Below are 23,779 nucleotides of genomic sequence, written 5' to 3'. Positions count from 1 at the left end.
AACCTACCTATGCCGTTGGGCATCTACATTCAGGAGAGCAGACCCTACACATATAGTGTGCTGCTCCTAGTTACCTAGATGGAAGAGTTTTTCACCACTTCTGTCTTGTACACAGCACAGGGTTAGACACAGGCAGACAGGCAAGCTAGCCCTTCTACAGGCTAAAAAAGCAGCTGTTATTTCCAGCATAAACAGTACTTGTAAAAATCATCTGAAAATCGCTGAATGCCATGTTGTATGCCTTATTTGTGTCCTAACCAGGCACATTCAGGGATTTACCGCAGCTAATATCTTTGTTTTCTTCTATCAAAACACACACACCATTCATCTTTTCTTCAATTGCTTTTGCAGGAATTTGATTTCCATGTACGTTGGCCGGCTGTAAAACTACTCACAAGTCTTATGAAACAGCAGGGACCTCAAGTTCAGCAGATTATTTTGGTTAGCCCTATGGGTAAGTGACATCTGCTTCACTGAATCTTGAAATCGCCATCTTATATGCAATCTACAACGGCCTAGATATGATTCAGAGATAACTTGTCACTATGAGAGACCTCTTTAAATTCCACCATCAATGTGATACCCTAAAGCTGGGTTCACACGTTGCGGTATTGTGCTAACCACAAATTGCTGCGATTTTGAGATGCGATTATTGGCTGTGCAGGTTCCACATGTTTCATTTGTTAAAAAAAAAAAAAAAAAAAAAAGTATGACCAATAACCACACCGCAGCAATTCATGGTATAACATTCACAGTTTTGACGTGTGGCACACTACCATTAATTGTGAAACAAAGCTCTATAGTGAGTTTAATTGCATTAACATAAAGAGCTTCTGTCAGCATGATCAACCCTGTTAAATCAGGTAGAGTTGACCATCCTAAGTAAAGTGATACCCTCCTTTTGTCGGTAGGGACAGGAGTCGGCACACAGGGCTAGATAAGAGTTCTAGCCCTATCAGTCAAAAGGGAAAGTGGAGTGCACAGAGCGCAAGGGCGTACCATTAGCGGTGCTCCAAGCCCTATGGCCAGCCCCTTGTTGCTCAAAGTAGAAAATTTGCATAAATATAAAAAGTTATGTATCGCTGCAGCTATTGACCCTAGAGACAAGAGAATGGTATAATAGTATTCAGCATGATCAACTCTACCTGGTTTAATAGGGTTGATCATGCTGATGTTCTTTAATAGCACCCAAAGTTCAAATTTAAGGGCTGAAGAGAAATACATCAGTAGCGATTGTTCAACTTGTTTATAGGTATCGCATAATAAATCTTGATTTGTGACCAATGTTATTTAATGTATTTTCAAATTGTATGATGTTTTTTTTTCCCCAGGTGTTTCCAGGCTTATGGATTTGCTTGATGACTCTAGAGAAGTTATCCGTAACGACGTAAGTCAAAGACTAAACAGCCATTCTGGATCCAGACTTCTGTCCCGCTATCCTGAGGCATAGCTAACTGGAGGTGTCTCCAGGACCACACTGTTTTGTACTGGTTTTTGATAGTCCACATTTTCTTGGAGTACAGTTTTTATGGTTTCTGTGTCTTTTGGGAAGCACTGATATACCTTCAAACAACTTGTTTATATTATTTGTTCCCTATTTAAAGTTTTATTTTTTAAACTGCTAGATAGATGTATGAAATGAAGAACACTTATAATAATCCAATCGCTCTCATCCCTTCTGGCCCTGCAGTGGTCAAGTGCATCATTGGTACATGACTACTGGAGAGCAGTGATTTGCTGTGGTGGTCACGTGAACTTTAAAGGGATTGTCTCACTTCAGTAAGTGGCATTTATCATGTAGACAAAGTTAATACAAGGCACTTACTAATGTATTGTGATTGTCCATATTGCTTTATTTTCCATTATGCCCCATGACAGCAACTGTGAGAGATCCTCCCCCTTCCGGACAGGAAACAGGAACTTCCCAGATCTTTAAAAGTGTCCTCTGTACTCCACTGCTCAGTTTCTTCCTGTTTCTTGTCCGTAGGACAGGGGATGGTTCTTTCCCAGGTCTATTAGGGGGTTGCAGTACCTCTAGGGTAATTACCTTAGGCCTAGTGGAGGTACTGGATGGCGTAAGTCTCCACTAGGAGCCACTGTAAAGCCTGGTCGTTCCCTCTAGATTATGCCATGGGGGGATCCCTGGTGGCCACCTCGTACCCTTCGGTCTGCGAAGAGGGGGAGAAGTCGTCCTCTCCTCGTGGTTATTGGCAGGCCTGTTCCGGGCGCACGGGAAGTGACCTGAACAGGAAGGGGAGGGGCCAAGAAACATGTTGGGGGGTGCGCAGCCTTTTTGAAGACGGGACGCCGGACAGCCAGCATGGAAAGAAGCAGCAGCACAGCAGCAGGCTTTGATCAAGCGGCCAGATCTTCTTTCCCTACTCCTTGAATGCACGCAAAAGCGCACTGAATGGAACAAATGGAAACCAAAACACCAGTGTGAAAGTAGCCTTACCCCCAAAGCTTGTTGTCAACCCTGTCTGGTTAAATTGGTAGCGGAAGAATCCCCATCCTTACTCCAGAATATTCAGGATTTAGTCAAAATGGAGGTTCGTTCCTCTGTGGAAAAATGTAAAACGTCACTTCCAGGTTCCTCCAAACATAGGAAAACTCAGGTGATTGAATGTGACACTACTGAGTCTGATTCAGAGGAAGAAGGAGCAATTACAAGCTCGGATTCTTCATCTGAAAATATTGCGGGGAGGCCACTGTTCAAAGTGGAGGATACAGATTTATTACTAAAAGCAGTGAGGTCCACAATGGAGGTAGAGGAAGAGAAAGAGTCTAGATCCAGACAAAAAGTAATTTTTGAGAGTCTGAGACCAAGAAAAGCAAGAGTATTCCCCATTCAGGATTGCATTAAAGAACTAGTTAAACGTGAATGGGACAAACCGGATAAAAAGTTCTTTATCCCTAGAGCTGTTAAAAGAAAATACACATTTAATGATGAAGAAATTGTGGCCTGACAGGATGTCCCTAGGGTAGACACCCCGGTAGCAAAAGTGAATAAAAGATCAGCACTTCCATTTGAAGATCTAGGATCCCTTAAAGATCTGATGGATAAGAGAGCGGACACCTGGAGGCATCCACGTTGTCTTTTAAGCCTAATATCTCAACGACCTCAGTGACCAGATCGCTTAAAGTCTGGTTAGGAGAATTAGAATGACATATTGTGAATAAGACCCCAAGAGAACAAACTACTGGAGGCGATACCTACCATGCTAAAGGCAGTAGATTTTATTTCAGACGCCTCGGCGGATGCACTAAGGTTATCGGCTAGAGCAGCTGCATTATCTAACTCTGCCAGGAGATCCCTCTGGTTGAAGGGATGGAAGGGTGATGTGGCATCCAAATCTAAATTATGTGCCCTCCCTTGCCAGGGAAATTTCTTGTTCGGGTCAGCATTGGATGACATACTGCACAAGGCGTCGGATAGAAATAAGGGATTTCCAGTACCAGCTTTTCCCAAACAAAAAAAAGCCATTTCGGGGTGGAGAGAAAAGAATTGGCTTTGGGGACTGGAGAAGTAGCAAATCAAAGGGTTTGTTGTTCAAATCCAAACCTCAAACTCCAAATGTGTCTCAGCAATGACGCCAGACTTCAGGTGGGCGGTCGTCTTTCTTTATTTTCTCAAGCCTGGCAAAATATCACAAGTGCCTGGATTAAAAAATATTTTAAAGGAAGGATACCGCCTAGATTTCAAAAAGCTTCCACCAAAAAAGATTAAAAATCACTGCTTTAAATCAACATTAACCAAAGCTGGTTTATGCTTTTCACCCTCTCTGCCTATTACTCAGGGTAATTCAGAAGATCGGGAGGAAGGAGGCAACTGTGATCTGAATAGCTCCATTCTGGCTGAAAAGAGTAGGGTTTGCCTGGTTAACGAGGTTATCTCTTTCGGATCCCTGGACACTGCTGGGGACTTGCTGTATCAGGGCCCTCTACGTCATCCGGAAGTAAAGAAGTTTACACTTAACGGCCTGGATTTTGAGGGGGAGTTCTTTAAGGCCAGGGCTCTGTCAGAACAAGCGGTAGAAACTCTACTAGGTAGTAGAAAGGAGGTTACCTCTAACATTTATTTTAGGGTTTGGAAGACCTTTGTTCAATTTGCTGGGTCAGGCCTAGTTCTGGTATCGCCACCAAATATTCCATTCATTTTAGATTTTCTACAGGAGGGTCTTAACAAAAAATTAAAACCTAGCACTCTAAAAGTCCAGATTTCTGCCCTCTGCACTATTTGACTTCAGGTTTGCTACCCATCCCTGGATTAAGAGGTTTATTAAAGCGTCATCCAACTTATTCCCTTCTGTTAAGGCCAAGACAGCTCCTTGGGATCTTAATATAGTACTTTCTAGGTTAACCAAAAGTCCATTTGAGCCCACAGAGTGTATTTCCTTGAGAATGTTGTCTTACAAGACTGCATTTCTGGTGGCTGTTACATCTGCTAGACGAGTGGGGGAGCTTTCCGCCTTATCCGCCTCTCCACCTTATACCTTGGTACTGGAAGATAATAGGATAGTGTTTAAAGGTTGTCTCGGATTTTCATAGATCCCAGGAAATAGTTCTCCTCTCTTTTTGTCAAAATCCCAAAAGCGAAGATGAGGAGACATTTCATACACTTGATGTGAGGAGATGTGTCTGTAGATACTTAGAGTCAACAAGGGAGTGTAGGAAAGCCTCTCAACTTTTCGTTCAGTTCCAGGGTGTAAACAGAGGGTTAAAAGTTACCAGTCGCACTTTAGCCAGATGGATTATGAAGACAATAGGCTTAGCCTATTCTCTGGCAGGTCTCCAGGTTTCTACGGGATTCTCGGCCCATTATACGAGAGCAGTGGCATCATCTTGGGCAGAGAAGGGGTGTGCCACCATTGACCAAATTTGTAGAGCTGCAACCTGGAGCTCTCCGACCACGTTTTACAAACATTACAGATTGGACTTATTGTCTGCTTAGGACCTGTCCTTTGGGAGAAAGGTGCTGCAGGTGGTAGTCCCACCCTAAAATTATCTAGTCTAATCTCTCGCAGGTGCTGTCATGGGGCGTAATGGAAATACATTGATTACTCTTACCGATAATCTGTTTTCCATGAGCCCATGACAGCACCTACATTATTCCCCTCCCAAAAAAAAATAAAAAATTATACATATATTTAGTTTCATAGAAGTTATCTTAAAGAGGAGATATGCTGAATGGCATATATTTAAGATATTTATGTATGAGGTCTTAAGTTTCACTGTGTATAGGTGTTTTGGCGGTCCTAGGAATCTTGTCACAAACTGAGCAGTGGAGTACAGAGGACCCTTTTAAAGATCTGGGAAGTTCCTGTTTCCTGTCCGGAAGGGGGAGGATCTCTCATAGGTGCTGTCATGGGCTCCTGGATTACCGGTAAGAGTAATCAATGCATTTCTGGCTAAACTCATTATATATTATACTTATTAACTTATTATATACTCATCACATTATACATGCTCGTTTCCATGGTTATGACCACCCTTCAATCCAGCATTGGTGGGCGTGCTTGCGCACTATAGGAAAAAGCGCTGGCCTATGGGTGCTCCTATGATCACGGCTACCAGAGAAGCCAGTGCTTTTTTTCTATAGTGTGTAAGCACGGCCACCAATTCTGTATTGCAGGGTGGTCGTAACCATGGAAACGAGGAGTGTATAATGTGATGGAAAAATTAATCCAGCCAGCAAAGGGGGAAATATGGACAATAACAATAACTAAGTAAGTGGCTTGAATCAACTTTATCTACATGATAAATGCAACTTGCTGAAGTGAGACAACCCCTTTAATGAGTATTTTTGTTCACAATGTGCATCCTTTTAAAGGGGTTGTAGAGTGAAGTAATGTTGATGACCTATCCTCATGGTACATCATCAGTATCAGATTGGTGGGGGTCCAACTCCCAGCACCCCGCCGATCAGTTGTTTGAAGGGATCTTGATGCTTTCTTTTCACAGTTTACCTGTGCATTATCTCTTTTGCAAGGCGGCACAGTGTAATTAAAGGGAATGAAAAAGTAAGTAATAATGACCCTGCCCGACTGTGTGCAGGTAAACCAGCTTTGTGACCCCTTCAAACAGCGGACCGCCAGGAGTGCTGAGCGCCGGACCCCTGCTGATCTGATATTAATGACCCATCCTGAGGATAGCTCATCAGTATCATTACACTGCCCCTTTAAGTAAATTCTGTTGTGTTACCCTGTTACCTGTGCTGAGCCTCCATGTAATAATAGCGCTGACTTTTCGTGTCCGTTATAATAATACGCTGTCAGTGATAACCTGACATGGGCTTGCTCAGCAATCTGTTTTGTACTACAGGGCCTTCTGTTACTACAGCAATTGACAAAAAGCAATGCCGCCATACAGAAAATTGTAGCTTTTGAAAATGCTTTTGAGAGACTCCTTGACATCATAACTGAAGAAGGAAACAGCGACGGTGGTAAGTGTGGGCAGTCATATAGTCAGCCAAGGATTTGGGGCACATAGCAACCAATCATAGGGCAGAATCTGAAATGAAAGCTGTGCAGTGACTGGTTGCAAGGAAGAGAACCGTTCTGCTAAACGGTTTTCAGAACTCTGCCCCTTTTATTCTTAAAGGATTTCTGTCACTAGAATTTTCAGTATTAAACTGGCTGACATTAGCGATGTGCTAATGTCATCTGCACCTACCTCTGCTATTCTAGTGATTATCCGTGCCCCCCTTACTGTATAATTCTCACTTTTAGGAGCGGGGGGGGGGGGGCGTTGCTCCTGCACCTAGAGGCTCCTGTCTACCACCTCAAGTCATGCCTTCCAAGTGTTGATTGACAGGGCCAGGCATCGTTCGCATCCTTCTGCGTGTCCTGGGGAAATCTTGCACCGTTCGGTATTTTGCGCAGGCGCGGAATACTGAAGGGTGCGAGATTTCCACAGGGCAGGCAGATGGATGCGAATGATAGAGAGACTTTGGTTTCCCTTCACTTCATTGTCAACCACAGGGGGGTGACACAAAATGGAGTCTCAGAGCAGTTACTTTACCTTGTAGTTGACACTTCACTAGGATGTATGTTATCGGCATTCATTATGCTTTTTGATGATTGTTAGTAGAGGATTTTCTTGTACTGTTTGTTGCATAGGTATTGTAGTTGAAGATTGCCTCCTGCTGCTCCAAAATCTCCTGAAGAATAACAACTCCAATCAAAACTTCTTTAAAGAGGGCTCCTACATCCAGCGTATGAAGCCATGGTTTGAAGTGAGGGATGACAACTCAGGCTGGTCTGCCCAGAAAGTAACAAATCTTCATTTGATGCTGCAGGTATTAATGCTAGTTAATGTATGCCATGGGTGGCTGGGTATTCCTCCATTTTGTCTTGTTTGTGCACATCCTCTGTGCCCACGTTATCACCAGCTGGAGGGAAGATGTGCTTGGCTAATGGTTGATGGTTTTATAAGGACCTAGTGAACTTTCCTTGTAGTTGTCTAGCATTAAAGGGGTTGTGCCATGTTTAACAGTTATCCCTTATCCACAGAATAGGGGACAAGTAGCTGATCAGACTGCTTGAACCCTCGACGATCTCAATAACAGGGGTCCCCGCACTTGTAACACCTCACACAATGAAACCAGTATACTTGTTCAAGAAGGTGCTAGACCACGTAAGACATGCCCAAATATCACGTTATAGTAATACATCAAAAAGATTGTTAAAATCCAGTCAGTGCAAAGCACCATAAAACATGGGGGTTTCTCCATTCATAGCGTACACAAGAAATACATGCAAAATAAAGCGACAGATATACTGGTAATAAGGAGCATTGCCCTTGCTGTAGGACAGGGATGGCCAACCTGCGGCCCTCCAGCTGTTGTAAAACTACAACTCCCACCATGCCCTGCTGTAGGCAGTATGGGCATGCATGCTGGGAATTGTAGTTTTGCAACAGCTGGAGAGCCTCAGGTTGGCCATCCCTGCTATAGGATAAAGCCAAAAAGCGCAGAGATGGGCAGGTGTTCAATAGTATGTATGGAGATAGTATGTAATAGAATGTATAGAGAACATCAGTTTATAAGATCACTAAAATATGCCATCACTGTATAATTTGTGGCGGTCCAACCTCTGAAAGCCCCCCCCCTCCCTCCCAAGAAGGAAGGCATCACTTCTCAGATTTTTTAAATGTTTTTTTTGTACACAGCAGACCTGACTGCGCTGGAAACTGTAGGTGCCCCCATGCTGCAGTTCTCTGTACACTGGGTGACACAGTACAAATCAGAGATGCACCCCCTTCAAACTCACAATCTGTCCCACCGTCCCCCTATCATAAAGCAATGCCATTTCCTAGAATATCCCTTTAAGAAGGTTAAACAAGAAAAAGTCCCAAATTTGATTAATCCATAAGGATGAAATAATATCAATAATAATACTCAAAAATGTCATACATTCAGGAGCTTTTTTTATGTAAAAATCTGATAATCAAGTGTCTGATGATCTGGCTCATGTCTCAGGATTTCACCTGTGCGCAGGATAGGTAGAAGGGTCTGATCAGTGGGGGCCCAACAGTAGAAGTACAGTGATCGCTGTGCCATTTATATAGGGAGACACATGATCCCTGTCCTGGGGCACTTACAGATGATACTGGACTTATCTTATATGAGCTGTCAGCCTCCACAAAAGTGGTGGAAGTCGGAGCACCTGTTTATGTTAAGTGTGGAGGTTTACAAAATTTGACCAGTAATTTGATATTTTCCCTTTTGCAGCTTGTAAGGGTCCTGGTATCTCCAGGGAATCCTCCAGGGGCCACTAGCAGTTGCCAGAAGTTCATGTATCAGTGCGGTTTGCTGCAGCAGCTCTGCATCATCCTGATGGCGACAGGGGTCCCTGCTGACATTTTAACAGAAGTAAGTATCTTCACACATAGACGTCTTGATCTGACTAAAAGAGGCACGCTTTAGTCTCAGACTCATTTTTGCTGTTGTGCTTTAAAGTGATGTTCCAGGATTTTAATATTGATGTTGTATCCTCTGGATAGGCCATCAATATTTGATCGGTGCGGGTCTGACACCCTCCACCTAAGTCGATCAACTGTTTCATACTAGCTGCAGCTCCCTCCATTGTGCAGTAACCAGCTGCATGCACTTCTCAATGGACGGAGCGGTGTAGTTACGGCGCCGACTTCTGATGCCAGAGCTACTGCAGAACATTGGGGGTGCCGGGAGTCAGATCGGCTATTGATGGTCTATTCTGAGGATAGGCCATCAGTATTAAATCTTGGAATATCCCTTTAAGCTGACTATACACATGAGATAGCAGTCAGCAAACCACTTTTTCAGCCGCTAGATGTCTTTCCTACCCTCCCACACATACTCATGCTTGGTTGAGCGTGAATGGGAGAGGAGAGAAAGCTGCTGTCAGCCTCCTGGCGGGACTTATGTCCCTACTAATGAAAGGATCAGGCTCTGAAATCCAAAATGCCGATTCTTATCTTAACATTAGCTGTCGGGGGAGAATCGGGAAGCCACCGTACACATCGAAGACCATTTCATTGGGTTCAACCGATACACATCTAATGTGTATGGGCAGCTTAATAAGGCCTCCACAGACATGAAGGTATTAGTAGGAAAGTGGAAGAATGGCAGCAACAATTATGTAAATGAAGCCTAAAATAATGACATTTATCACCTGACTCAGAAAAAGTGATGAATATAAGATTACTGGGACCTACACGGATGACTGAAATGGGGGTCTTCAATTCCTTTCATTCCTCTTGACCTCATCACCAGGGGAGCCAGTTTTAGTGATAACATCTTTAGGGTCCATTCACACGTCCGCAAAATGGGTCCTCATCCGTTCCGCAATTTTGCAGAACAGGTGCGGCGGACCCATTCATTTTCAATAGGGCCGGGATGTGCTGTCCGCATCCGCACTTCCGTTCCAGCAAAAAATAGAACATGTCCTATTCTTGTCCGCAATTGCGGACAAGAAAAGGCATTTTCTATGAGAGTGCCGGCAATGTGCGGTCCGCAAAATGCGGAACGCACATTGCCGGTGCCCGTGTTTTTCGGATCCGCAATTTGCGGATCTGCAAAACACATACGGACGTGTGAATGGACCCTCACTGTGTGTTACATGTCTTCACTATTGCCATTGAATGCAAGCATTGTTACCATCCAGAGGCTGAAAACCGTACAAACCCAATACTTCTCATCGCTGCTGGTTTGCTACAATGAATCAGGTCCATACAATCATCTCTGCCTGAGCTGTGCTTTCTGTATTATGCAGAAATGAACCCTATTGATAAGTCATTACATATATTGTGCAGTGATTTATTTATTTTTGCTGACTTTTCACATTTAAACTGAGCATTGATATCTTCCATTGCCTTCAAAAGACCATAAACACCGTCTCGGAGGTCATCAGAGGCAGCCAAGTTAATCAGGACTACTTTGCATCTGTAAATGCTCCATCAAATCCTCCAAGGTAATCTTACGTTGTGATTAGTCTTTCTGCTTGGCACATAAAGAGGTGACCTTTAAGAGTCTTTCTAAGATAAGAACACGTTGGCTGACCCGCCATCACTACACAGTCCGCGTTTCCTTGCTCCGAGGCTCCCCTTGCCTTGAGCTGCATCGTGCCGGATACGGTCGCGGTGACGTACCGTGCTTCTCATCACTATGCTAGGCAGAGACCTCCGCCTGGCAGGGAGCCCGGTTAGATATTGTGTTACTATCTGCCTTCACATGCTTCTGATTTCTTGTTTCTTCCTCTTGTTTCCCTGAAGGCCTGCCATTGTGGTGCTTCTAATGTCCATGGTGAATGAAAGGCAGCCGTTTGTCCTGAGATGTGCCGTTCTTTACTGTTTCCAGTGCTTCCTTTACAAGAACCAGAAGGGTCAAGGAGAAATTGTAGCCACTCTCCTCCCTTCAACGATTGATGGTAGAGCCTCTTTTGTGCATTTCTTTCTGGATAATTGACCCTTCCCTGAAGCAGCAGTTTACTTCATGGCGCATCATATAATAGACTTCTGGATATGCTACAAAAGACTGTGGGGCTCACAGATCCAGAGAAGCGGAAGTGACAGCTCATACATTAAAGGGAATCTGTCACCAGTTTTATGGTGTCCTCAAGAAGGGCAACATGATCTAGTGACAGATCCCCTTAGCAAAATGCTGGGTCACTTTCTCTAATTCACCCAGCCATTTTGTCAAAATCAGCGCATGCGGATGAGTCCCCATCTTCATGAGCTCCCGGCTTTCCCCGCCCACCCGCTGCTGATTCCTAGGGGAAATAAACTGTCAATCAGAGGCAGGTGTGCGGGAATAGCCTTTAGCTCATGAATATGGGGAGTTATTGGCATGTGCTGGAGCTGTAAGGATTTAAAAGTGAGGGCAGCAGAAAACTGCTGACAGATTCCCTTTAAAGGGAATCTGTCACCAGTTTTATGCATCTAGGTTTTAATGCATGCCTGTGAGTCCTGATATTCATGAGCTTCTGGCTTTCTCCGTTAACTCCCCCCAGCCACCACTGATTGACAGATTTTAGATTTTTCCATCTGAATTAGCCGCACAGGGCTGAGAAAATCAGGAGCTCATGAATATTCAGGGCTCATAGGCTCAACAAGACCTGGCATCTGTATGCTTAGGTTTTGGATTGCTGTAACATTGGTCAGATCCCACCATTAAGACATTTGCATCATATCATATCCACGTTATCTATCTATCTATCTCATATCTATCGATCTATCTACTCTATCCATCTATCTATCCAGAATAATTGCCTGGATGGATAGAAAGCCACCTTATGAATTTGGGAAGGCGTGAGGTGCGCTTTGCCCAGTGCTGAATAGTTTGTGTAAACCAGGGTCCGTTTCATATTTTAGACTCATTTGACAATAATCGGTTGCTTTCTTAGTGGGCTTAGTTTCTTATGGTTATATTTTATCTAGTGCAAAGGTGAAATCCTAAAAATCTGCTGGTTATGGTTATTCTAACCATGACATGAACTGCTACAGGGAACAGATGGTTGCATATTAACGTCTGTCTCTTTTCACAGCCACTTCACTGTCAGCCGGACAGCTACTCTGCGGAGGTCTCTTTTCCACAGATTCTCTCTCAAACTGGTGTGCCGCCGTGGCCTTGGCTCATGCATTGTTAGAGAATCCTACGCAGAAAGAGCAATTGCTCAGAGTCCAGCTGGCGACCAGTATTGGCAATCCACCGGTATCTCTACTTCAGCAGTGTACCAACATCTTGGCACAGGTATGAGCATTCCCATGGCATCTGAAATCATCTGAAGCAGTACTTCTACTAACAGTATGATCATATTCGTTCTAGTGATTCATCTGAAGGCAGTTGGACAGTCCATCTGAAGTAGAGATCAGTATTTAGGAAAGCCGTGTGGTGCTGACCCTAGATTTGCACACTAATACTTTGCGCCTTTCTGACCCCTGAAGTCAGACACTTTTTCATACACTCCCTGTAGATTCAGTTTTTAGAGGGATTTGAGTGGCTAACCAAAAATTGGCTTTTGGTATATTACTTGGGTTGTACAAGAATAAAATGAGGGCGTGCCGTTCACCCAGAAATAGCACCACTCTTGTCCACGTGCTGTGTCTGGTATTACAGCTCGGCGACATTGACTTAATTTATACTGAGATGGAATATCTCTGGAAAAAGTTTAGTTTTTGGACACCCCCTTTAAAGTGACCTTCCAGTAACTACAGAACGCGGAGAGAACACTTGCATGGTGCCATGCTTTTCATCTTTTTGGCTGCAGATCCGTCAGTTACCGGGATCCTCTTCTGCCGTCCAAGATGGCCGCACAGCTTCTCAGACTGCCTGAGGCACACTGTGCATTTGGTAGCCCTTGGATCGGCCAGCACTACTCACATGAACAGTGCTGGCCAATCTAAGAGCAGGGCTGGACAAGTAAGTGGTCTGTTAGTTCCCCAGTTAATCAGAATTTTTTTTCTTGAACTGGAGGGTTTCTTTAATTATCAATATTTAGGGGACCTTCACTTTGTAGACACTTTGCCCATCCATGAATAAACGATACCGGACATGTTAATTCGTGGATGCCTTTCTTGTAAACCAACACATGTAGCCAGCTGCCTGTGCTCTGTTCAATTAACTTTTTTTAGTAAACCCCTGAGAACCCTTTGTTTTATTACTCAACCAAATTCACGTTTATTAACTATCATTCTCAGAAACATGATACACTGTGATCATTCGGCTATCCATGACCATAAATCTGTCCCCAACAGTTTACGGTATACTACCAGCAATGCCCAGCAGACCATGTAACCACGCTGACAACATACTAGCCTCTCAAGCCTTCCTCTCCTCTCCCTGCTTTCTTGTTCACTACATTCCCTTCTGTGGGCTAGTGCGAGCTACAAGAGCAAAGGCCACAGTGCAAGCGCAGAACATACACCGAAGCACTAGCCCATAGAAGGGAGGGTAGTGCGCTGGCACCGGAAAACATGGAGAGGGCACCTGCACAAGATTTGATATCATTCTGTCCGGTTAATATTGGTTGACCAAGATTTGGAAGTGCAGCACATTGACGTCAAGGGAGAGGGGAGGAGCGGAAATCGGGTAGAAAAGGCAGGTTTGGGCACTTTCAAAAGGAAAGTCCGCCCTCTGGGCACTTTGAGATGGATTTGCATATGGGCAATGACTTCACATCCTGGAGACATACAGGTAGGTTGGCAGTGGTGGTTACATGTCCTGTTGGACATTGTTAGTAGTATAAAATGTGAAAAGTGGGTGACACATTCCCCTTAAGGGGCATCTGTCAGCAGATTTGTACCTATGAAACTGGCTGACCTGTTACATGTGCACTTGGCAGCTGAAGACATCTGTGCTGGTCCCATGTTTATATCTGTCCTCATTGCTGAGAAAAAAGGAGACTTTTGTATTACTTACCAGTAAAGTCTCTTTCTCGCTCTTCCTTGGGGGACACAGGAAACCATGGGTATAGCTCTGCTCCCTAGGAGGCGTGACACTAAGTGAAAGCTGTAAGCCCCTCCTCCATCAGCTATACCCTTCAGCCTGGAGAGAGAGACCACCAGTTGCGTGTCCAAGTAGTGAAAGATAACCACCAACCGGAAAAAAAGAACTGTCAAGCCCCAACGGGGGCAACCAAGCCGGAACCACAACTGTAAACCCAAATGAAGGGCGGGTGCTGTGTCCCCCAAGGAAGAGCGAGAAAGAGACTTTACTGGTAAGTAATACAAAAGTCTCCTTTTCTCGCCCATATTCCTTGGGGGACACAGGAAACCATGGGACGTTCCAGAGCAGTCCCAGAAGGGAGGGACCAGAACAAATTAGACCAACACCGGAGGCATCAATCAACTGCCGCCTGCAACACCAGACGGCCTAAAGCAGCGTCAGCCGACGCATGAGTATGCACCCTGTAGAACTTGGTGAAGGTGTGCAAGGAGGACCAAGTGGCCGCCTTGCAAATCTGCTCCGTAGAAGCCCGATTCCTCTGAGCCCAGGAAGCCCCGACCGCTCTAGTGGAGTGAGCGGTAACACCGAGGGGCGGAACCTTGCCCTTGGCGAGGTAAGCCTCAGTAACAGCCATCTTGACAAAACGGGCGATAGCAACTTTGGATGCCGCCATCCCTCTGCGCGACCCCTCCGGAACCACAAAGAGCGAGTCAGTACGCCTGAAAGAGCTGGTTACCTCCAGGTAAACCTTGAGCGCCCTGACAACGTCCAGGCGATGAAGCTCCCTCTCCCGGGGGTGGGAAGGGGAAGGACACAAAGAGGGGAGAACGATGTCCTCGTTCAGATGAAAGGCGGAGACCACCTTAGGAAGGAAGGAAGGGACCGGACGAAGGACCACCTTGTCCTGGTGGAACACTAGGAAAGGTTCCAGACAGGAGAGTGCAGCCAATTCGGACACCCTCCGAAGAGAGGTGACGGCCACAAGGAAAATAACCTTGCAGGACAAAAGTCGCAAGGAAAACGTCCGCAGAGGCTCGAAAGGAGAAGCCTGGAGCGCTGAGAGAACCAGGTTCAGGTCCCAGGGCGGTACCGGAGGGCGGTACGGGGGAACCGCGTGAGCCACGCCCTGAAGGAAGGTCTTGACAGGACCAAGGGGGGCCAGTGGGCGCTGAAACAAAATGGACAGCGCAGACACCTGACCCTTCAAAGAACTAAGACCCAGACCCTGGGCGAGTCCGCTCTGCAGGAAGGACAAAACAGTGGGGAGAAAAAAGCGGAGCGGAGGAATCCCCAGATCGGCACAGAACCCCAAATAGGTCCTCCAGGTCCTATAATAGATCCTAGAAGAGGACGGCTTGCGGGCACGGATCATGGTGCGGACGACGTCCGCAGAAAAACCCCTACGTGTCAAGACGGTGGTCTCAACAACCACGCCGTCAAACGTAGGGACCTTAAACGCGGGTGGAAGATCGGTCCCTGAGAGAGAAGATCTTCCCTGGCGGGCAGCGGCCAGGGCGCGTCTGCCAGGAGCAGCATGAGGTCGGCATACCAAGACCGGCGGGGCCAGTCCGGAGCGACCAGAATCACCGAGACGCCCTCCGCCGCGATCTTCCGAAGGACCTTGGGCAGGAGTGGGATGGGAGGGAATATGTACGGACGCGCGAAGCCTCGCCAAGGACGAACGAGGGCGTCGGCTCCGCAAGCTCCCGGATCCCTGGCCCTGGACAGATAGGCGGGGACCTTGTGATTGAACTTGGAGGCCATGAGGTCCACGTCCGGCATGCCCCAACGAAGGCAAATGGCCTCGAATACCTCCGGGTGAAGAGACCACTCGCCGGGGTCGACAGTGGTGCGACTGAGGAAGTCCGCCGCCCAATTGTCCACCCCTGGAATAAAAATTGCCGATAGAGCCGGGACGTGGGTTTCCGCCCAACGGAGAATGCTGGTGACCTCCCGCATCGCTGCAGCGCTGCGAGTGCCCCCCTGGTGGTTTATGTATGCCACGGCCGTGGCGTTGTCCGATTGCACACGAACTGGATGACCCTTCAGCAGATGAGTCCAGTGTCGCAGAGACAGAAGGGCCGCTCTCAGCTCCAGGACATTGATCGAGAGTTTGGACTCCGATGGAGACCAAATGCCCTGGACGGATCGGGGAGGAAACACGCCTCCCAGCCCAAGAGACTGGCATCGGTTGTAACCACCAACCAGTTGAGCGGCAGAAAAGACCTGCCCAGAAGAGGGGACTGTAACCACCAGCGGAGAGATGACCGCACCGGAGGCGATAGATGGAAGGGATGATCCAGAGACTGCGGCGATTTGTCCCAGGAGGAGAGGATCGCCCGTTGGAGAGGGCGGGAGTGAAACTGCGCAAATGGGATCGCCTCGAAGCAAGCAACCATCTGCCCCAAGACCCGCATGCAGAAGCGGAAGGACGGTCGACGGTGGAGAAGGAGACCCCGAATCGCCCGGCGGAGGGTCAATCGTTTTTCCGAGGGAAGACGTACCTCCGCCGCTCCCGTGTCTAAAAGCATTCCCAGGAAGACCAGTTGTCTGGAGGGGGGAAGGGAGGACTTGGGGAAGTTGATGACCCAACCGAACCTCGCCAGAGTCTCTAGAGTGAGATCCACGCTGGCAACCGCTTGAGAAAGGGACGGAGCCTTGATGAGGATATCGTCCAAGTACGGTAGCAGAAAAACACCCCTGGAACGGAGTAAGGCCAAAACCGGGGCCAGGACCTTGGTGAACACCCGGGGGGCTGTTGCCAGCCCAAAGGGAAGGGCGACAAATTGGAAGTGGAGGTCCCCCACGGCGAATCGGAGGAAGCGATGGTGACACCGGGCTACCGGAACATGGAGGTAGGCATCCTGTATATCGATGGAAGACATGAAGTCTCCCCGCTCCAGGGAAGCCACCGCGGAACGGAGGGACTCCATCCGAAACCGTCGAAGGAGGAGAAAACGGTTGAGCTTTTTGAGGTCCAAAATGGGCCGCACCGAACCTCCCTTCTTGGGAACTACAAAGAGGTTCGAATAGAACCCTTGGAACCTTTCCTCTAGAGGAACGGGGGTAATCACCCCTCTGTCCAGTAAGGCTTGAACGGCCGCGGAGAACGCAGCCGCGCTTTTCGGGTCCCGCGGCGGGCGGGAGCGAAAGAACCGATCTGGAGGGAAGGACGCGAATTCGACTTTGTATCCGGAGGACACAATTTCGAGAGCCCAGGCGTCGGAGACGTGAGCCATCCAGACGTCCCTGAAAAGGAGGAGCCGGCCCCCCACCCGGGTGGGTGGGGGCGCGCCTTCAGGCAGAGGACTGCTTTGCTGCGGGTGTGCGGGCAGCCTGCGGCCTGCGCCAGGAGGGCTGCGCCCGAAAAAAACGGCTTCCTACGCTTATCCTGGGGAGGGGCCGAAGCGGCAGCTGCGGGGGGAGCCCCAGAGTTCCTGCGGGAGGACCGAAAACGAGACGCACCGGGGCGTCCGCGGGGGGCGCCCCTGGCTTGGGGTTGAGGAAGATGGGTGCTTTTGCCACCCGTGGCCTCCGAAATAAGCTCGTCTAGGCGGACCCCGAAAAGGCGGGAACCCGCAAACGGTAGCCCCGCCAAGGAACGTTTGGAGGCAGCGTCCGCTTTCCAAACCTTCAGCCAGAGCTCCCTCCTGACGGAAACCGCCAGGGCGGAGGAGCGTGCAATAAGGGCTCCCGCATCAAGGGAGGCCTCACAAACAAAATTCCCGGCCCGAATAATAAGCTGGGCCAAGGAACGTAGGTCCTGGATGGGGACGTCCGAGTCCAACTCCTGTTCCAGCTGCGCACCCCAAGCAGAGATTGCTTTACCTGCCCAAGCAGAGGCAAAAACCGGTCTGAGGGCAGAACCGGAGGCAGCAAAAATGCCCTTGGAAAGGGTCTCCATGCGACGGTCCTCCGCTGACTGAAGAGAGGACCCGTCGGGAACAGGGATGGCCGTGTTCTTTGACAAACGGGCCACAGGGGGGTCCACCTTGGGTGGGGACGACCAGGTGGCCACGACATCGGCCGGAAAAGGATAGCAAATGTCCAGCTTCTTGGGGTTGACAAAACGGGCGTCCGGGCGAGCCCAAGCCTTAGACACCACGGAGGAGAAATCAGAGTGGATTGGAAAAACTTTTGAGGCCTGCCTGGGTCTGATAAAGGAGACGCTAGCTGCGTCAGAGCTAGGGGGGTCATCTTGCACCTTAAAGGTGTCACGAATATCAGAGATGAGCTGACCCATCGCTGAGGCTAGCTTGGACGGCAGGGCCGAGTCCATTTCCAAATCTGAAACCGCCAATTCACCTTCAGAGAGCGAATCCTTTGGAGAGGAGAGGCTCGTCTGGGTGCGCACGCGTGGCGGGGAGAGGGAGGCATCCGAGGAGGAGGCTCGCTCTACTCTAAAACGCTTCTGAGAGTGCCTAGCTCGGGAAGGGTCACTAAGAGAGGGTGAACCCGCCGCAGCGGCAGAAGCGATGGACCCGGAGGGCGCGACAGTAAGAATGGCGTCCTGCGGGGTAGGCGGCCTGTCTATTAGGCGGCCCACGACCTGAGTGAGGCTTTCCACGGCCTGGGACAGGGATCTAGCCCAGTCAGGCGGGTCAGAGGAAGCAGGGAGCGACACAGCGGGCGACTGAGGCTGCGGTGGAGCTCGGCATGCAGGACAGTGCGGATCAGACTGCCCCCGGGGAAAGGCTTCCCTACAAGCGGTACAGGCATGGTACCAAGGCTTGGCAGCTGCAGAAGGGTCTGACATGGTGGAAAAAAAGTTGCACTTAAAGTGGAAGACCCCAGGTGAAAAAACGGGGATCACACCCAAGTAACAGTACTGGTGGCACGGATGGGGTTAACAGTCCTACCAGACCCAGATGATGCAAGCGGCAGACAGCAAGGGCAGCAGACTGAAGGGAGGCTGTGGAGGAGAGGCGGCAGGCACAGAGGTGAATAGCTTCAGGATCGGACGGCAGAGAGAGAGAGCTCCACGCAGCACCTGAGATGTGGAGCCCGACGAACCAGGAAGTAGCGGAGCGCATGTAGAAAGCTCCGCCCCCCCCCTTGCCGCGCTGAAGGAGAAGCAGAGCCGCACGCGCGCGCGGCAAAATGATTTAACCCCCTAGGTAGATGAAGTGCCGGCCATGAAAAGGTGCCGTTCGCGCCAAGTAAGCGGCCCCCGCCTGAATCTCCTCATACAGCCGTCCCCCTGACTGCCCTGCCGTTGAAGATGGTAGCCACCCCCCCAAGAACCAGCTTGTCCTGGGTCTGCAACACCAGAACGAAGTCCCCCCCCAAATGATGGCCGGTAAAGTTGCCGGCCCCGATATGCCCATGGGGGAGGGGAGGGAAGTGGCACGGAGAGATGTAGCAGCGGTGGGAGGGAGGGAAGGGGAGGCTGGAGCAGCCACTCTCACCATACGCTGTCTTCGCCCTCAATCCATCCAGCAGGGTCGCCCCTTCAGCCACTGGCACCGCAGTGGCAGGAAGCCGGGGGAGGGACTTGGCGTGCGGGCGACCCTTGAGCTGGCGGGACGCAGGGGAGCGAGGCTGCCCTGGTCCACCTTGTCTTCTGTGGGGGAGGCGGCAGTGCGGTATTACCGGCACTGGCGCGACTCAACCCCGGGAGAAAACAGAGGGGTCTAGTGCGCCTCTGTTGTCCCTGTAAGTAGAAAAAAACCGAATTAAAAACAACAAATAACGCAAAAATAAAAAATTATAGGAAAACAACCCTGCCTAAGCAGGGAGTGTCTTGCCTCCTTGGACACTAAGCAAAAACTGGTGGTCTCTCTCTCCAGGCTGAAGGGTATAGCTGATGGAGGAGGGGCTTACAGCTTTCACTTAGTGTCACGCCTCCTAGGGAGCAGAGCTATACCCATGGTTTCCTGTGTCCCCCAAGGAATATGGGCGAGAAAGAAGTTTTAATATATGCAAATGAGCCTCTAGGAACAATGGGGGCTTTGCCTTTCCTCCTAGAGACTTTGCTTTCTCTGCAACTGCACTTTGACAGGGCCAGGCAGTGTAAACGTGATCATGCCTGGCCCCGACTTCTAAAGTCCCGCCGTGCACTTCAGTATCTGGCATAGGCACAGTACAGGAAAAAGGCTCATAGTACTGGATACTGAAGCGAAAGACGCAGATAGTGACTTTAGGAGGAGTCAGGGCCAGGCCCTGTCAATTGTGCAGAGAGAGCAGAGCCTCTAGGTGTAAGGGCAACGCCTCCATTGCTCCTAGAGGTTCATTTGCATATATTAAAACTTCCTTTTTCTCAGTAATGTGGACACATATGAACATGGGACCAACACAGATGTCTTCAGCTGCCAAGTGCACATGTAACAGGTCAGCCAGTTTCATAGGGACTGATCTGCTGACAGATGCCCTTTAATCTGTGTAAACTGCCTGACATCATTTCTGTGAAAGTCTAGTCTGTGTTATTTGTACTCCTCTAGACATGGGGGTGAGGGGTGACTGTGCCATTGTGTTTTTTGGGATGAATTCCACTACAAATATTATGAGTGCCATAAGAAGAATTCCAAAAAGCATTTTGAAAGAAATTAAATGTCTGACATATAATTTGCAGGGTGATAAGCTCGACAGACGGGTATGTATACGTTGGCACTGCTTGATGCCACCCCAGGGCTTCTTTGACTTGCTTTTTCAATATGGGTTTTGTTTTTTGTTTTTTTATTTAACCTTTAAATAACTGCTCTGAAGTGACTGGTACTCACAAGTTCTCTTTTTCTGCTGTGGTATTCCATCATAGGGTGCTGGGCTCATCACTGGTGCTTACAGGACGCAGCATGACCTCTCCATGATTCTGGTCTTCATGTCTTCTCAAACCAGGAGAGATGGAGAAGGCACTTAAATACCTATTGTGGGTGTCTTTCATTCAGTTTGCATCTTTAAAGCCACAAAACAAATCTCGTTCCAATGTCCTTCACATCTTCTTTTTCCCTGAGGATGAATTGAATGTCTAAATTCATCTTTTTCTGTTTGGTTCTTGATGTATCTCTATGCAAATCTTTGCTTCAGTGAGTCAGCCTTGTTCTAAGGTGCTACCTTCCAGCATTACATGCAAGTGATGCCTATCTTTGCCCAAGTGCAGAAAGATTATTTAAGCTCGGCATTACAGTGCCCCACTATTGCCCGTATGTCTATGCCATTCCATTCTAAAGATGACCATTCGTTTCCCTCGCAGCACCACTATTTCAATGGTCTTATTGTCTGCACTGTGATCTTGCTTGGCTGGCTGGAAACCATGGACATTTTTAAGAATGAAAGTTTTTACCAATGAGAAGAGGAGTAGAAATTGATGCTTTTCAGTAGAAATTGTGCCCACTAGGCAAGATTAACTGGCTCCTTTTCAGTCTGTGAGTTCTTCTCTTGTAGATTGAAAGGGTTTTCAGGAATTTTAATCTTGATTGATCTGTAGGATAGGCCATGGATATGAGATCACTGGAGGTCCGACTATCTGCTGTCTGAAGGAGACGTTGCTCTCCATTGAGCTCTGCAGGCTATTAGATGTTTACAGTACTCCCACCGTACGCTCGGCATGCCATGCCTGGGTACTGCAGCTTCTTCCCATTCTAGCTACAGCCCCTTCAGACACCTGAGAGAGCTGGACCCCAATCAATCGAATATCCATTGCCTATCCTAAGGATAAGGGCATCCAGGAAAACCCCTTTAATTACCTTGAGAATCCCATAGGCAGTTTTCTGGGAAAAGCTGTTCCTCTAATAATCCTTTTGGAAATGTATGAATGGATAACCAGATGTTACCATTCCCTTGCCAAGAGTCTCCCTAGACTCTTTTTACACAGGGTCAGACTGTGTTAGGATGCTCGCAATTGACGACTGCAGTAGTAACACCCAGTTGTCAATGGCTCCAGAATAATTCCATGTTAAATGCAAGTATTTGCATGGCAGGTCCTCTTTAATCCCTCAGTGACCACGCACGTTTTTTTCAAAATTGCATTCCAAGAGCTATAACTTTTTTGTTTTTTCATCAATATACCTTTATGAGGCCTTATTTTTTTGCAGGACAAGTTATAGTTTTTAACGCACCATATTGGGTACATATAATCATTGATTAACACCAGCTATCTGTCTTGAACCCCCTTTGTTTACATCAGTAAAAAGGCGTATTAGTGGTCACTAAGGGGTTAAATTCCATTTTTGAATTTTGAGGGGGTTAAAAAAAAAACAGCAGTTCCACCACAGGTTTTTATTTTTATTTTGTGTGGTCCAATTACTTTATTCCGTGGGTTAGTACAACTACTAAATTGCAAATGGTAGGACCTTGGAGTTTCCTGTCTACAAACAGTCCAATATAACAGTAGTCTGTTAAATTCAAGTCTTTTCCAGTTATATCCACTTGTCCAGAGAAGTCCTTTCAGCCTCATCCGCCTCAGTGTTTCTAGCCGAGGCTCTGTCCTCCACTCCGCTGTATGGATCATCAATTGGGTGAAACTTCCTGTGCATCGAAGTCCTCCAGATGACCACTTTCCAGGTCCCCTTTGCTTTTGTGGTATATAAGGAGATGAGAAAAGAAGGGTTCTGATAAAAACATGCAGTTTCCCCACTCCTTTATTTTACTTACAAAATCCACTTCTTGTACACAAGCATATCAGTAAAAAGCACGATTGGTACCTTACCGGTTTCACCTTATGGCGCTAACGAAGGGTGCACTGATGAAGCTGGAAGTCAAAGCCAGTGGAGCTCCAATAGTGTTTTTTTTACTGATGTGCTTGTGTGCAATATGTGTGAGAGATGCTGAAGCAAAGGAGGCCAAAAGGGCCTTCTTAGACAAGTGTGCAATTTGGTTGTGGTGATACAAATCATGTGTTTTTTTTTTTTTCCTCATAACATTTTGCAGTGGAAAAAATGTTTTTTTTAGTACATTTTAATGTTTCACTTTCTTTCATTATTTTTTTTTTGTCCTAGCAGTGGACCAGGTGATTTCTCATAATACACTGCAATACTTTATAGTACAGTGTACTATTAGCACCTCCCTCTGTCTAAGGGCTCATACACACGACCGCAAAAAAACACGTCCGTGTACATTCCGTATTTTGCAGAATAGAACAGCTGGCCTCTAATAAAGCAGTACTATACTTGTCAGTAATGCGGACAATAATAGGACATATTCTATTTTTTTGCGGAACGGACATATGGAGTGCACACGGAGTAACTTCCATATTTTTTTTTGCGTACCATTGAAATGAATGGTTCCACATATGGTCCACAAAAAAAACCTGAACGGACACGGAAAGAAAATACGTTGAGTGCATGAGCTCTAACTGCTTTGATGTAGTAGTCCCTATTGCCTGCAGCATATAAGGGGTAAATAACTGGGATCAGAGTTTAGCAGGGTGTCAGCTGACACATGCTGCTGATAGCGCTAGCCTGCTTCGTGTTAAAGGGGTACTTCAGTTGTTTGAAGTTATCCCCTGTCCGGTGATTCCCCCACCGATCAAGAGAATGAGGTCCCCGTACCCCCTGCTGCCTCCCTGAAATGAACTGAGCAGTCCAGCGTCCGGAGATGGCCAAGTACATCTATCTCCAGAACTCCCATAGAAATGAATGGAGCAGCTACACGCATTTGTGGCCAGGGGGTCTGCAGGGGGTACGGGCCCTCGTTCTCCTGATCGGTGGAAGTCCCAGCGGTAGGGCCCCAACTTATCTAATAATTGTTCCCTATCCTATTCAAACAACCAAAATACCTCTTTAGGACCATTCACCAGTACCATTAATGTAGGTGGAGGGGTGAGAGGAGTGCCACCAAAAAGGTAGTAGAAACATTTTCAATGTATAAATCACTCCTGTATTTATTGGTTGTTTTGACAGAAGAAGCCCTGTTAATTTC

The 23,779-nt window shown here is 47.6% G+C and overlaps 1 protein-coding gene across 4 annotated transcripts in view; it reads left to right on the top strand.

Annotated features, from left to right (window-relative positions):
- Window positions 1-23,779, top strand: part of USO1 (USO1 vesicle transport factor) — an 81,340-nt gene that overhangs the window by 16,855 nt on the left and 40,706 nt on the right. For 2 of the 4 annotated variants that reach the window (XM_040418103.1, XM_040418102.1), the window contains 9 exons: window positions 352-454; window positions 1,332-1,387; window positions 6,322-6,442; window positions 7,119-7,297; window positions 8,732-8,872; window positions 10,363-10,451; window positions 10,753-10,907; window positions 12,024-12,229; window positions 20,496-20,516. In XM_040418103.1, coding sequence (XP_040274037.1) covers window positions 352-454; window positions 1,332-1,387; window positions 6,322-6,442; window positions 7,119-7,297; window positions 8,732-8,872; window positions 10,363-10,451; window positions 10,753-10,907; window positions 12,024-12,229; window positions 20,496-20,516 — 1,071 coding nt within the window. The remainder of the gene's footprint in view (window positions 1-351; window positions 455-1,331; window positions 1,388-6,321; window positions 6,443-7,118; window positions 7,298-8,731; window positions 8,873-10,362; window positions 10,452-10,752; window positions 10,908-12,023; window positions 12,230-20,495; window positions 20,517-23,779) is intronic. The other 2 variants (XM_040418105.1, XM_040418104.1) reach the window with 1 other exon arrangement.

Source organism: Bufo bufo, chromosome 2 (assembly GCF_905171765.1).
Source record: "Bufo bufo chromosome 2, aBufBuf1.1, whole genome shotgun sequence".
NCBI classification, from domain to species: domain Eukaryota; kingdom Metazoa; phylum Chordata; class Amphibia; order Anura; family Bufonidae; genus Bufo; species Bufo bufo.
Note: the sequence above shows the minus strand (reverse complement) of the source record. Positions and strands in the feature narration are given on the sequence as shown.